The sequence below is a fragment of the Labeo rohita genome, chromosome 2 (assembly GCF_022985175.1).
Source record: "Labeo rohita strain BAU-BD-2019 chromosome 2, IGBB_LRoh.1.0, whole genome shotgun sequence".
Lineage (NCBI taxonomy): Eukaryota > Metazoa > Chordata > Actinopteri > Cypriniformes > Cyprinidae > Labeo > Labeo rohita.
The window spans coordinates 37,344,415-37,359,048 of record NC_066870.1 but is presented as its reverse complement, the minus strand read 5'-3'; the positions used below and the strand labels follow the sequence as shown (position 1 = coordinate 37,359,048).

Genomic DNA, 14,634 nt, shown 5'->3' with positions numbered 1-14,634 from the left:
AACACATCTTAACACACGGTGTGTTGTCTTTGTGAAGTTGCGGATTAAAGGACACTTTCAGTAGGTCGCCATTATCATTTAGACAAAAGAGTGTTGAAAGGACATTCTGTCGGTGCTTCATTAGCGCAGGCCTCCCTCTGTGGCCGAACCACGGCCAGCGTTTAGTGCAATTACCCCGGCAGAGAACAACTGTCAATCATCCTTAAAGGGGAAGGATTCCAATTATTAAACCTCTTAAGTCTTTTCCTCTTGCCACCGGCTCTCTGCGCGTCAGGCCAGTTTTCATGGCTTCATCCTAAAGATCAAGACCTCCATATGCTGCGGGAATGGGACGTATCTGAGCGCTTCGGAATTTACGCTCACTTTTGGGATGCGAGAAATAGTCGCTAAAGGTCGTTTTACAGTCTGAACCAGGTGCACTGTGGGTAAAAAGTTGCGGTGTGTCATTTGTGGGATGTTTGGAAGCGACGACAACCCTGTGTGATTCTGATGAGCCGGAAAAGTGAAGAAAAAGGTGCGTGAAATTTCGTTCTTCTGATTTAAAGCTTCCTTCATTCAGTTAGATTTAATTTGCATTTACATTACTTTTAAAATAGATGAAACTAGGCAAACACAACTTAGTATTTACGTCTGTTTGTATATTTAATGCATACACACTTTATCATGCAACACACAGTACTTTTGGTTGATTGCGTTAATTATCTATTGCTTAAAAGTCTATATGTATGCACAACAGGTACGAAACCCAAGTAAAATAAAATATAATATATTATAAAGCATAACTGCCCACAAACTTAAAAAAGATCAATTTTACTTCTATAAAAAAATCTATAAAATTCTAAAACTTTGAAAACTAAGTTTATGACCAGGCATGTACGATTCTGATGAACCAAGACACTTGTGGAAAGTTTCATCTTCTATTTTTTATTTAAATGACTTTTAATTTGTAAACTAGAGCTAGATTTAAAACCTCAGCATCTTGAGATTACTGAGTTTTTTTGCTCAGGAGAAACATCTACAAATTGGATAAATATAAGATATAGAAAAAACTGTGTGAATTTTAGTCTTCTGTTTGACACTAATTAAATTACTTTTAATTTGTATTTAAAATTAGATTTAAAGAAAAAAGATACATCAAAGGAACATTCACAGAAACTAAACAAATAAGACTGTATTTGTAATTATAAAGCATATATATTAACATGATACATGTTTTTGGCTGATTGCAAAGAATTACTTAACTTTGTTAATTGTTTTAACGGTTGACTGAACATTTACAATGAAACGAAAGTAAAATTAAACAACTATTAAATTAAAAAATAAATGATTACAAATTTTTAAATTAATTTTTTAAAAAATATTTTTAAAATTAATTTTAAATTTTCAAATAATCACAAAAATACACAAAAAGGAACAGATGCTGTCAGAACTGCTCTTAATGGAGACTTCGTGGAAACTGCTGTCATCTAGTTAAAATACATAGCAATAAAATAATACAGAAAACAGCTCAAAATATTTGATAAGATATGAAAGAGATCTCATTTTTTGTTATATGGGGTTTCTTAAATTATAATAAATTATTATATTATATTATATTATATTATATTATGATTTTTTTATTGCATTACCAAACCATAACATGTAAAACTATAGCAAACTGTTTATAAATATCACAAATATCCAATTATTTTCTAGTTGTCATCTAGTAAAAATATCTAGCAATAAAATAATGTGGAAAGCAGCTCAAAATATTTATTAAGATATGAAAGACCTATTTTTTTGTTTTATTATATTATATTATATTATTATTATTATTATATTATATTATTAGTTGTCATCTAGTAAAAATATCTAGCAAAAAAAAGGAATGTGAAAAGCAGCACAAAATATTTGATGAGATATGAAAGAGATATTTTTTATTATATTATATCATATGTATGAATTTTTCTTCTTTTCTTTTTTTTTGCATTTCCAAAACAATGAAACCATAACACGTAAAACTATAGCAAACTGCTTATAAATATCACAAATATCCAATTATTTTCTAGTTGTCATCTAGTAAAAATATCTAGTAATAAAATGAAGGTGGAAAGCAGCTCAAAATATTCAAAATATAAGACATGAAACATTTAATTGTTATATGGGTTTATTATATTATATTATATTATGATTTTTTAAATGCATTTCCAAAACAATGAAACCATAACATGTAAAACCATAGCAAACTGCTTATAAATATCACAAATATCCAATTATTTTCTAGTTTTTCATTACATTATAAAACACAGAACCATTCTTTATATAACAATTTAACAGCTGAAATAAAATATCACATGCCTGGAAAACCAAACTCTTAACTGTAAACTCTGCTTTCCCTGATTTTGTCAAATAGTGTTGCAGTAACCATAACTAAATGTTAAAAATATGAACCCCTTTTGACATCTTTAAAGTCTTATTAACCCCTGCTCTTCTTGAACAGGCCTTTGAAAGGGAATCTCACCCACAAACTGGAACCAGATTCTCTTTTGGACATAATTTGCACACGTTTCCCCGAGGAGACTTACCTTAAGATCAGATTGGATGCATTTGTCACCGGATACGATGAACATGGTGGACGATGGCTGCCTCTCAACGGACAACTACCACGACCTGGGTAAAGGTGGCGCGTCGGGGATGGGAGGCCGCGTCCACAGCATCGACGTGATTCTGGGCTTCAGTAAGGACCAGGATCCTCTGCTCACCCCGGTCGGGCCTGTCGGCACACACAAGGTGGACGGAGTAGATCTGGGAGAAGAGGAGAAACAAGTGACCTCTGACCCCTACGCTCACCTGCAAAGTCTTCAGGATAATTCACAGCAGTCAGCGTATCACGGTGAGAATCGACCGGTTTATTAAATCACATCTCACTTCATGGAAAGAGAAAAGAATGTCACACACGAAAACATAGTGCTTGCACAAAAATATCTGAGTGGCTTGATGCAAAATATGCTTTACAATACAAAATGCATCGTATACAATGATTGCGCATGCAAAACTCAATCCCACTGCGTTATAGAGGTTTCTACTGTCTTGCATGAGCCTCCAGTCTATAGAAGTCCTGAATCACCTTCAATGTCTGTGGGTTTTTCCACCTGTTTAAGTCTGACAACAATTTAACAGCACACCTTTTGTCAAAAAGACACCTGATTTGAAGAATCATTCATACTGTATAAGATGAAGTACACATCAAAATTTAATGCGTATAGTTAGAAGTTTGTTCAGATTTCTTGTCCTAAGAACAAGCTATAGCAAAACAGTGATGCATGGCTTAAAAACATCACTAGTTATTGTTTTTGAAGTACACTTCAATTAGAGAATGGGTTATAAAAATGTATAATATTTTACCTAAATAAATTTGCATAGATAAATAACAATCACTTTAAATATACCACAGAAATTATTTTCTTACTCAGTATTTTTGACCTTTCCATTACAAATATCTAAACATTATTAAAATAAGATACATTTACTTAAGAAGTAAAATGACTATTTGGTCCGTTAGAAGTGTTCATACTTAAAATAAGGACAAATATCTGTCTGTCTGGTAAGAAAAACAAATTTTATTATTTTTTGTACCTCAATGACACTTTTTTCTTATTTGAAGCATAAACTTAATTTTTAAAAAAGCAAGACAGATTATCTTAAGTAATATTTCTTCTCAGGTAAATATATCTTGATTTTAGAATTTGTAGGTATTTGTAATGGAAAACAAGTAAATAATACTAAGTTATTTTTATCTATTTATTTACTAATTTTATTGTATTTATTTATTTATTTAGTTATGTTTTATTTTTGCAGTGCAGTCTAAATAGTTAGTAGTCTTGCAATCTGGTCACCTGATTAAATATAATAATAATTATTATTATTATTCTTTTATAATAATTATTCCACATCCCTCTATCTGTATTTATTTGTGGAAAAATAATCAATCAATAAGTATATTTATATTTACCTATATACATTTGCATTGATGCTAAATGTAATAAATAATAACCACTGTAAACATTGATCTCAATGACAATTTATTAGTGATATCTATAGGATATTGCAGCATTTTGTAAATTTTGTTAAAGCTTGTGCACTCAGATTTTTTTCCTTTATTAAATATATATAAATATATATAATATTTCAACAGGGACAATAAACATAAAAAAACTGCTCACAGGCTTAATAGCAAAAATAATGAAACAAACTTACAAAAATGACTCTAATCAAGCCTGTAGACATCAGTGTCACTGCAGCTGGTGTGTCTCATTTATGAAGTTGTGTACAGCACGACGTTAAACACTTGCTAACACTGAACTAGTGATCTGATTCTAATCCTGCCTAACTTAATTAGATTCAACCTGGATCTGCCCCACCTCAACATTTTTCGCGTTTTGCTCTTAGCTGTTTCTGGGAAAATCTCTGCTGTTGTCAGGCCGGTTGGCCACTCTTGGTCGAAAAGCTGCGGTATTGAGTGAACCTCTTAACGGCTGGATTAGCAGTCTTGGCCACATGAGGTCTACAGGTTTAACAGGTGACATCTGTGTGCTGGATTACTGGGAGGACTTACCTACCATGGCAGAAGTGATGGAACTCACAAATCTTTAGTTTTCTAGGAATTCATAAAATCGAAAGGTTAACATCTGACTCCATCACTGCACCATGTGGCACAAGAACATATAAGTAGTTTTATTAATGGTGTTTGTAAAGGGATAGTCCATCATTTAATCCCTCTTAAGGTGTACCAAGCCTGTATGAGTTTCTTTCTACTGTTGAACACAAAAGATATTCTGATGTTGGTAAGCAAACACTTGACAGTAGCCATTGACATCCATCATGTTTTTTCCACATCATGGAAGTCAGTGGGTACCCTCAACTGTTTGGTTAGCAGCATTCTTCAAAATATCTATATATAATAATATAATGAAATTAAATATAATTTTAATTTTTGAGTGAACTGTAACTTTAAAATGCACCTTATCCATTTGTGCTCGAATTGTGAATGATTCCTCACATGATGTGTCTTGTTGAGGAGAAATGTGCTGTTACTTTGTAAGTGATCAGATGCACCATTTTTTTTTTTACCTGTTGAAAGATAAAACAGGTGGGAAGAAAAATCTCACAGACTTACATTAGAGGAGGAACTCAAGCCATATCAAACCCTAGCCACCACCTGGAATACACTAGTAACAAAACACGCTACTGACCAGCTAGCAACACCCTAGAAACCACCCAAAACACCCTACCGAAAACATGCTACCGACCACTTATCAACACCCTAGAAACCACCAGTATCACCCTACCGACCACCTAGCAACACTCTAGTAACCACCCAAAACATCCTACCGACCACCTTGTGACACCCTAAAAACCACCAATAACACCCTACTGACCACCTAGCAACACTCTAGAAACCACCCAGCGACACCCTAGAAACCATCAATAACACTCTACTGACCACCTAGCAACACCCTAGAAACTACCCAAAACACCCTACCAAAAACACGCTACCAACCACCTAGCAACACCCTAGTAATCACCCAGCGACACCCTGGAAATCACCCAAAACACCCTACTGACCACCTAGCAACACCCTAGAAACCGCCCAAAACACCCTACTGACCACCTAGCAACGCCCTAGAAACTGCCCAAAACACCCTACCAAAAACACGCTACCAACCACCTAGCAACACCCTAGAAAACACCAATAACACCATACTGACCACCTAGCAACACCCTAGTAACCACCCAAAGCACCCTACCAAAAACATGCTACCAGCCACCTAGCAACACCCTAGAAACCACCAATAACACTCTACTGACCACCTAGCAACACCCTATTAATCACCCAGCGACACCCTACTGACCACCTAGCAACACCCTAGAAACTGCCCAAAACACCCTACCAAAAACACGCTACAGACCACCTAGTAACACCCTAGAAACCACAAATAACACCCTACTGACCATCTAGCAACACCCTAGAAACCACCAATAACACCTTACCAAACACCTAGAAACACCCTAGTAACCACCCCAAACACCCTACCGACCTAGCAGCACCTGAAAAACAACCCAAAACACCTAATGACTACTTAGAAACCCACTAGAAAGCACCCAGAACACACTAATGACAGCTAGCAACACCCAAGAAACCACCCAGAACACCCTAGCAACTTCTTAGTGATGCCCTAGTAAAGCCAATGCCCTAACAACCACAAAGAACTATCTAGCAATGCCCTAACAACTGTTCAGAACTCTAGAAACAATGCCTTAACAACCACCTAGAACATTCTAGCAACTACCTAGCAACACCCTAGCAACCACTTAGAAAACCCTTGAAGCTTCTTAACAATCCTGGTATTTACCTAGATAACACTAAATTAATATCAACAGCCTAACAACCACTCAGTATGAACTAGAAACCACCCAAAAACCTCTAGCAACGTCCTAGAAATTCCATAGCAACTACCTAGAAAACTCCAAAAATTTCTTAGCAACCACCAAAACATTCCAGACACTCCAACCAAAGTTAGCAATGCTGCAATAACTACCCAGAAAACTCTAGCAATGTCATAGCAACCACCTAAGACAGCATCCACCCTAGCAACTACATTAAAACAAGTTATGAACTTTACAATAGTACCTTGCAAATAAAGAGCACTCTGTTTATCCTGTGTTGCAGATACTGGACTTTTCTCCACAGAGAAATGCGACGCAGATTTGGGAGATCCACGGAGCAGTGTGGAGAGCGACAGCCGCTCCCCAGACGCTCCCGACGAGGATCAACCTAAAAAGAAACACAGACGCAACAGAACCACCTTCACCACCTATCAGTTACACGAGCTGGAACGCGCCTTTGAGAAATCCCACTACCCGGATGTGTACAGTCGAGAAGAGCTGGCTATGAAAGTCAACCTCCCAGAAGTTCGTGTTCAGGTAAGCTTTATGCGATACAAACTGGGACACTTAATGGAATTAGACAGACGTAGTGATCAATGTAATTGTATTTATTACAACCTTGACATTGGGGTTATCCGTAATGGACTTACAATATGTTGACAGGCAGTGCTGGGTAGATTTCTTGCAAACTGTAGTCAGAGTCCAAATTAAATGACACCCTTAAGACCACCCAAAACACCTAATGACCACTTAGCAACCCCACAGAAACCACCTAGAACACCCTACTGAAAACATGATACCGACCACCTAGCAACTCCCTGGAAACCACCAATAACACCCTTCTGGCCACCTAGCAACACCCTAAAAACCACCCAAATCACCCTACCGAAAACACGCTACCGACCACCTAGCAACACCCTGAAAACCACTAATAACACTCTACTGACCACCTATCAACACCCTAGAAACCACCAATAACACCCTACCGACCACCTAGCAACACTCCAGTAACCACCCAAAACATCCTACCAACCACCTAGCGACACCCTAGAAACCACCCAAAACACCCTACCAAGAACACACTACCGACCACCTAGCAACACTCTAGAAATCACCCAAAACACAATACCAACTACCTAATGACACCCTAAAACCACCCAAAACACCCTACCAAAAACACACTACCGACCACCTAGCGACACCCTAGAAACCACCAATAACACCCTACCAAAAACATGCTACCAACCACCTAGCAACACTCTAAAAACCACCCAAAACATCCTACTAAAAACACGCTACAGACCACCTAGCGACACCCTAGAAACCACCAATAACACCCTACCAACTACCTTGCAACACCCTAGAAACCACCCAAAACACCCTACCAAAAACACACTACCGACCACCTAGCAACACTCTAGTAACCGCCCAAAAAACAATACCATCCACATAGCGACACCCTAGAAACCACCAATAACACCCTATCGACCACCTAGCAACACCCTAGAAACCGCCCAAAACACCCTACCAAAAACATGCTACCAACCACCTAGCAACACTCTAGTAACCACCCAAAACACCCTACTGACACTCTAGAAACTACCTGCCTATCAACATACCTGAAGTCCATTGCGAATAACCCAAATGTCAAGACCGTAATAAAATGTCGTTAGTAATGTAATCCATTACATTACACATTTTAGGTAATGTAATCAGAATACTTTTAGATTACATTTGACCTAACTTGTTCATCACATTGATTTAAATAGGATGATCTTGTACCAGTGCTTTACACATTACATTATGTCAAGGATTCCCAAACTGGGGTTAATGAAAGAACTGCAGGGGGTTTGTGAATTTAATGAAAATATCAAATATTTGTTCACCTGCACGTCATGTGACCACAGTATTCAGTAGTTGAAATGCAACAGATTTTTTGAAATACACCCACCCATCCAAAATAAGTTTCTGTGCCCGTTGACATTATGAGGTTGAGTCTAAATGGTTCTCGACTTTGTCTTGTGCAGGTGTGGTTCCAGAATAGGCGTGCAAAATGGCGGCGACAAGAAAAAATGGACACAGGAACCATGAAGCTCCATGACTCGCCCATGCTGTCCTTCAACCGACCAGCCATGGCGCCCAACGTAGGGCCCATGACTAATTCTCTCCCTCTGGACCCCTGGTTGTCCTCGCCGCTCTCCAGTGCCACGCCCATGCACAGCATCCCGGGCTTCATGGGACCAGGTCAAAGCCTCCAGCCCACCTATACAGGTCACCCTGGGTTTCTGAACACTTCTCCAGGCATGGTGCAGGGAATGCAACCCATGCCGCCTCCTCCTTACCAGTGTCCTCCGGCATTTAATGAAAAATACCCGCTGGAAGACGTGGACCGCAGCTCAAGTATCGCAGCCTTGAGGATGAAGGCCAAGGAGCACATTCAGTCCATGGACAAAACCTGGCAACCCATGTAATGGGAAAATGGGAAGCGTAATAATGTTTTATTGGGATCTCATAGACATTTGGATGCATTTTTAGAAATGACCAGCATTGGATCATTAGGATTAGGGTTTCATAGGCGAGACCTGGAAAAATAAAGCACTGAAAGCTTGTACTCATTTTATACCATCTGGCCAATAAATTGAAACACAGTTTGATTTGAAAGACCTTTGAGGATATTTCCATAACACAACATGCTTGGATTTGCACCGACGGTCAAACCTGCGTAGCACATTGGTTTTGTTTTGCCAACAAACAGGGTTGCCAAGGCAGAATTGGGCTTTTCTACACTGTTGCTCTCCGTGGGTTAAAGCGTCCTTTCCTCCACCAAAAGGTGATTTCGATGGAGGGGAAAACAATGGAAAAAAGGCGAATGAGCTCGTTTTGAATAGCAGTTTGGCTGGATTTCTCTACGCAGACCTGGCAACCATGGCAATAATGGATAAACAGTTTGGGATCGTGGCATCTAAGGCATTTCTTACTTTTTACGCAGATGTCGAGCTCCTTAGGATTCTGGGTTTCAGTTGGTGCTAAGCTTGTCTGCTCCAGGTTGAAGACTCGCAACAGCAAGTGTGGTACGTTGGCATATTTAACAGGACGGTGCAGCTCAGGACAACTGATACCTCAATGCCCTTACAGAGGTTAAATTCAAGTTCTACCATCTAGATGAAGAAATCACTTGACTTTGATTTAAAAGGAGTGACTCTTAATGTTTAAATGAACTGAAATCTAGTAACAGAATGTGTTATTTTGAATTGTAACTTTACAAGAGTAGCCGCATTTATCAAGCCATGGTTTGAAGACTGTTTCTAAATCACTAGCACAAATTTTATCCGTGCCACAATCCTGTTTGTCATTTGACGTGATCATATAATCATATAAAATGAGTCCGTTTAATGTTTCAGTGTCTCTAGGGTCTGTTTTCAATTAATGAATGTCAAATGTCTTAAAAGGTGAATTTTATGAAGAAAGTATGTTATATTTCAACCCTTAAACAAAAGAAAAGTATAAGAAATTATATTTTACACAAAGTAAATTAAGGCTATTTTATTATGTATTTCTGACCCCACATTCTCATTACTTTAATTATAAAATTAGATAAAATAAAATAGAAGTTGTACATTACAGAAATTAAATAAAATAAAATAAATAATAAAATATAATAAAATATTTAAATAATTCCTCAATATTTTTCTTTAAATCATACTAAATAAGCATCAATCAAATTCAAAAATAAGTATTATTTATTTTAAATAATATTAAATGTTATTAAATATTAATATTATTATTAAATAATGTATGTATTTAAATAATACATAATTATTCACATTACCTTAAATAAAAACAGGCTTCAAATAATTTAATATTTATAATTTCTTGTCATTTTCTTTTGATTTTGGGTTGAAATATGACATTGGCACTTCACATTTGTGACCTTGGACCGCGAAACCAGTCAGAAATTGATTTATATATTATCTGAAAGCTGAATAAATAAGCTTTATAATCAAAATAATCAAAATATTGAGAAAATCGCCTTGAAAATTGTCCAAATAAAGTTCTTAGCAATGCATATTACTAATCAAAAATGAAGTTTTGATATATTTATGGTAGGACATTTACAAAATATCTTCAAGGAACATGATCTTTACTTAATATCCTGCTGATTTTTGGCATAAAAGAAAAATTGATCATTTTGACCCATACAATGTATTTTTGGCTATTGCTACGAATATACCCGTGCTACTTAAGACTGTTTTTTTGGTCCAGGGTCACTTTTTTCTCATCCCAGAAATGGAAGGTAATTTTCACTTTGTATAATTCGATGTCTTACTTAAAGAATGAAAATATCTCCATCATTTAAATCAAAGTGTCACAGCTTACCCCAAATCACACATCCATAACCATCAAACACTGAATTGTAATTTGGTGCTGGAATCAGAGCCTTTGTTAAGAGATTATATTCTGAAACGAAGGAAAGAACAGGATGTAAAAAGAATGACAGAGAATGCATGACATCCACAACTGCTTATCAGAAGCATTTGCAATGCATTCTTACAGTATTTTGGACATGTCATTGCATTATATGAGAAAATATCTAATATAAAGATAGCCAAGCACATCTTTCCAGCAAAACATTTTGGTAAAAACAAGTGATAAAACAACAGATCTAACAAAAATGATGACTAAAAAGACCAACTGAGCAAAAAGCATTGACACTGAATGATATTCACACATTTCTAAGTGTGACTGAAGGGAAAAATACTTAAAGCACAGTGTAAAATACTGTCTAAGCAGCGATTTCTCAGTCAGACTTGTCATCTTACAGCACAGAAACTCTGTGAGGTCATTAGTGGATTGTGCCGCTGTCGTAGCAGGTGTGTGTGTGAGGACGCGGAATGAGCGGCTCCCCGCCGGGACTCTTCATTGTTTCAGATTATCGATCGCCCCTCTGCTCTGAACTAATGGGCGTCCCAGCCAGGTGTCAGAACTGCTGCACGTCATTTAAATGTGCAAACGGAGTCTTTCAAATCGATTTGTGAAACAAACGGTGTCTTATATTCCTTTTCAACTGTAACCGATGGTATCGTGATATTTTGAATACTTTGTGAACTATGCAAAGAGGATAAATGCATATCATGATCCATTACACACATTTTATGCACTGTGATGAAGCAAATGGTACAAGACAAAAGCTTGAACTTGGATGCAAAAATGTAAAATTCTACAGTATGTCTGACGTGTTTATTTTGTACAGTAGGTGTGTATTCAAGAGTATTATGAATAAAATAGAGTTCTTATTAAAGCACGGAATATGGATTTCTGTGAACTGCGATGAAGCCAAAGAAGATAGAAGTAGAAGATATACGCATTTTCTTTAAAGATGTGTTCATTTAGACGTCATAGGTGTGGAGTGGATTCTGTCACAATCGTTGCAGCTTTATCATTGTATGACGTGCATATAAACTGTCGTTACGTTTGTTACCGTGTTTTGGGGGGCGGGACATTTGAATGTTATTGAATAGATTTTTTTGAGATACATTTGTTGAATTGTTTTGCACTAACAATTGGAATAAAGATGAATGATAAAAATGCATGATTGGTTACGTATTATAATTATTAGAAAGTTATGACACTAAAAGGAAATTCATTCAAAAGTTTAATTAAATGCAAGTTTAAATCTAAACATGCTACAACGTCAAAATGTTTTTTTTACTTAACCTGAAAAAAATGCTACATGTGCACTTTCAAAAAATGCTGTTTTTTTTTTTAACCCAAATGCTGGTTTCAGCCCGTTGGGTTATTTTATTAGGTTATTTTTAATATTTTTATCCAGGTGCTGGGCTATTTTTTTTTAACCCAAATGCTGGGTTCAACTTATTGGGTTCTCAGTGCTGCCGATTTGCGGAATAAAGGTTTGTATACATTTTAATTCATTTATAAAGTATTATTATTATTGTATTACTTTACGCAATGCAACATAAGGATGAGATGTCAGTAAGATAAATGGATTTTATTCGTTATTGCAAAGAGTTTAATCTTAAAATATGTTCTCTAATGTAAGTACTGTTTGTTTATGGGCAGTTTTTGGAGTCAGTCATGGCATCTTTCAACTACGAGTGAAACGCGAGCCCGCGGTCTGAAGTTCGCAGTTAACCCGGTGAACAGCAGCCCATCACCGGCTCAGATTCGGCGACACACCAAAATGAGAATTAGCACAATTTCAAGAAAAACAAACTTACAGAGAATGATTTAATACACTAAAATTGAAATTCTACTTTTAAATGTTACATTTTTTATGCCTAAAATGTTTGTTAAATGAGTTTATATGTATGTAATATTGTAAACTATGCTGTATTCACCCAAATAAATTGAATTTGTCTTGTATTTTGTCCATGTGTTCTTGCTTAATAATAAACTTTCTTTTAATCTTTTATTAAATAATCTTTAAATAATCTTTTGATTATTTTGATTATTGCTGTTGCCTCTAGTAATTCTAGTATTTTTATAAGTTCCAGTCCATTTTAAACCAACAATATAATAATTTTTAATCAACAGTTGACTTAAATAAATTAACCCAACATGTTTGGTAAAAACATTTAATTCCAGCATGTGATCTGTCCTATATTTATCCAGCGCTGGGTTGCCAAGTTGGGTTGTTTTTAACCCAGCATTTTTTAGAGTGTGGTCATGTGTAAATGTGTAAACTTTTGTCCAAAAACATAATTTAATATTACTAACAAAATTCAAATTCAAACTTAAAAAAAAAAAAAAAAATCAAATTAATTTTTGCAAAACACTGTCTACATAATTTAGTTATTTTCAGGTACTGTACAATAAACTATAACTAAAAGAAAATTATTTTTAAATAATTAATTTAAAAAAATATATAGAAATTAAAAATATAATGCAATTCCCAAAGGATAAATCATATTCCTGACATAATTTGAGCAGTTTATGGACATTTGATTCATGTTTTGACCATTTTTATCACACATTTAAGGTGCAAGTGTCTTAAAGAACCAGTTTATAGGAAAGGAATAGTTAACAGGACATTTGCTGAAAATGCACTCACTCTCAGGTCATTCAAGATTTGGAGAAATGTAGCATTGCATCACTTGCTCACCAATGGATGTGAATGGGTGCCGTCAGAATGAGAGTCCAAACATCTGATAAAAACATCACAGTAATCCACAAGTAATCCACACCACTCCAGTCCATCTGTTAATATCTCTGTGAAGCCAAAAGCTGTGTGAAACAAATCCATCATTAAGACATTTTTAACTTCAAACCATTGCTTCTGGCTAAAGTCCTCTGTCTATAATGTTGCTCTCTCTAGTCTGAATCAGGAGAGAAATCTGCACAGATCAAGCACTGTTTACAAGCCAAAACAGCTCTAAACAAATATGTGGGTGGGTTTTGATAAGAGAAACAACAGGTGATAGACTTTTTCACTGAAGGAAGCGTTATTATGGATTATGGACTTGTATTTTGGCCATTATGGAGTTGTTTCTCACAAACACACTTTTGTTTTTCACTTTACAAGATGTTAATTGATGGACTGGAGTGGTGTGGATTACTTGTGGATTATTGTGATGTTTTTATAAGTTGTTTGGAATTTCATTCTGACGGCACCCATTCACTGCAATGGATCCATTGGTGAGCAAGTGATGCAATGCTGCATTTCTCCAAATCTGATGAAGAAACAAACTCATTTACATCTTGGGTGACCTGAAGGTCAAGCTTCAGCAAATTTGATTTTTGGATGAACTGTTCCTTTAAATATCACACATAAAACTAAAGCACTAAGCTCAACAAGTGACTCAAAGAGTTTTCCCCCTCATTAGTGAGTGTGTTCAGTGGCCCTGACTAGGTTTGTGGGTGTAGTGACCTGTCCTCGCCTGCCCTTGCAGGTTAACGGCACCAAGCCAGCCTGTTAAGAAGATGAGCCGGCCGTCCATCAGCCCTCCGCAGGGGACAGAGAGAGGGGGCGGTTCTTCACCCCTACGATCCGGCCTAATTGCCCCATCTTCTGCTGCTGGTTTCCACGCTTCAGCGACACAAAACACACACACAAACATACAGTCCTCTTAAATCAAATTACATAACATGACATGAGTAGAATAAATACATTTACATCATCTATTTCCTTTCAAGCGTTCTATTTTTCAAGAAAGAATAGCAAAATAATGTTAAAGTGTAATGTAAAATAAA

At 36.3% G+C, this 14,634-nt stretch overlaps 1 protein-coding gene across 1 annotated transcript; it reads left to right on the top strand.

The window, feature by feature from the left end:
* The first annotated feature begins 294 nt into the window (after positions 1–294).
* On the top strand, positions 295–9,868 carry rx2 (retinal homeobox gene 2). Its single transcript, XM_051125549.1, has 4 exons — positions 295–514; positions 2,480–2,872; positions 6,710–6,963; positions 8,454–9,868. The coding sequence occupies exons 2-4, from the start codon at positions 2,581–2,583 to the stop codon at positions 8,895–8,897; spliced, it is 990 nt and encodes a 329-aa protein (XP_050981506.1). The 5' UTR covers positions 295–514; positions 2,480–2,580; the 3' UTR covers positions 8,898–9,868.
* Positions 9,869–14,634: the final 4,766 nt, after the last annotated feature.

Excerpts from the sequence above, each read along its gene's own strand:
- rx2 (XM_051125549.1), top strand. The coding sequence starts at position 2,581 with ATGCATTTGTCACCGGATACGATGAACATGGTGGACGATGGCTGCCTC. Across the intron at positions 2,873-6,709 it reads ACAGCAGTCAGCGTATCACG|ATACTGGACTTTTCTCCACA; the intron begins GTGAGAATCGAC and ends CCTGTGTTGCAG. Across the intron at positions 6,964-8,453 it reads TCCCAGAAGTTCGTGTTCAG|GTGTGGTTCCAGAATAGGCG; the intron begins GTAAGCTTTATG and ends TGTCTTGTGCAG.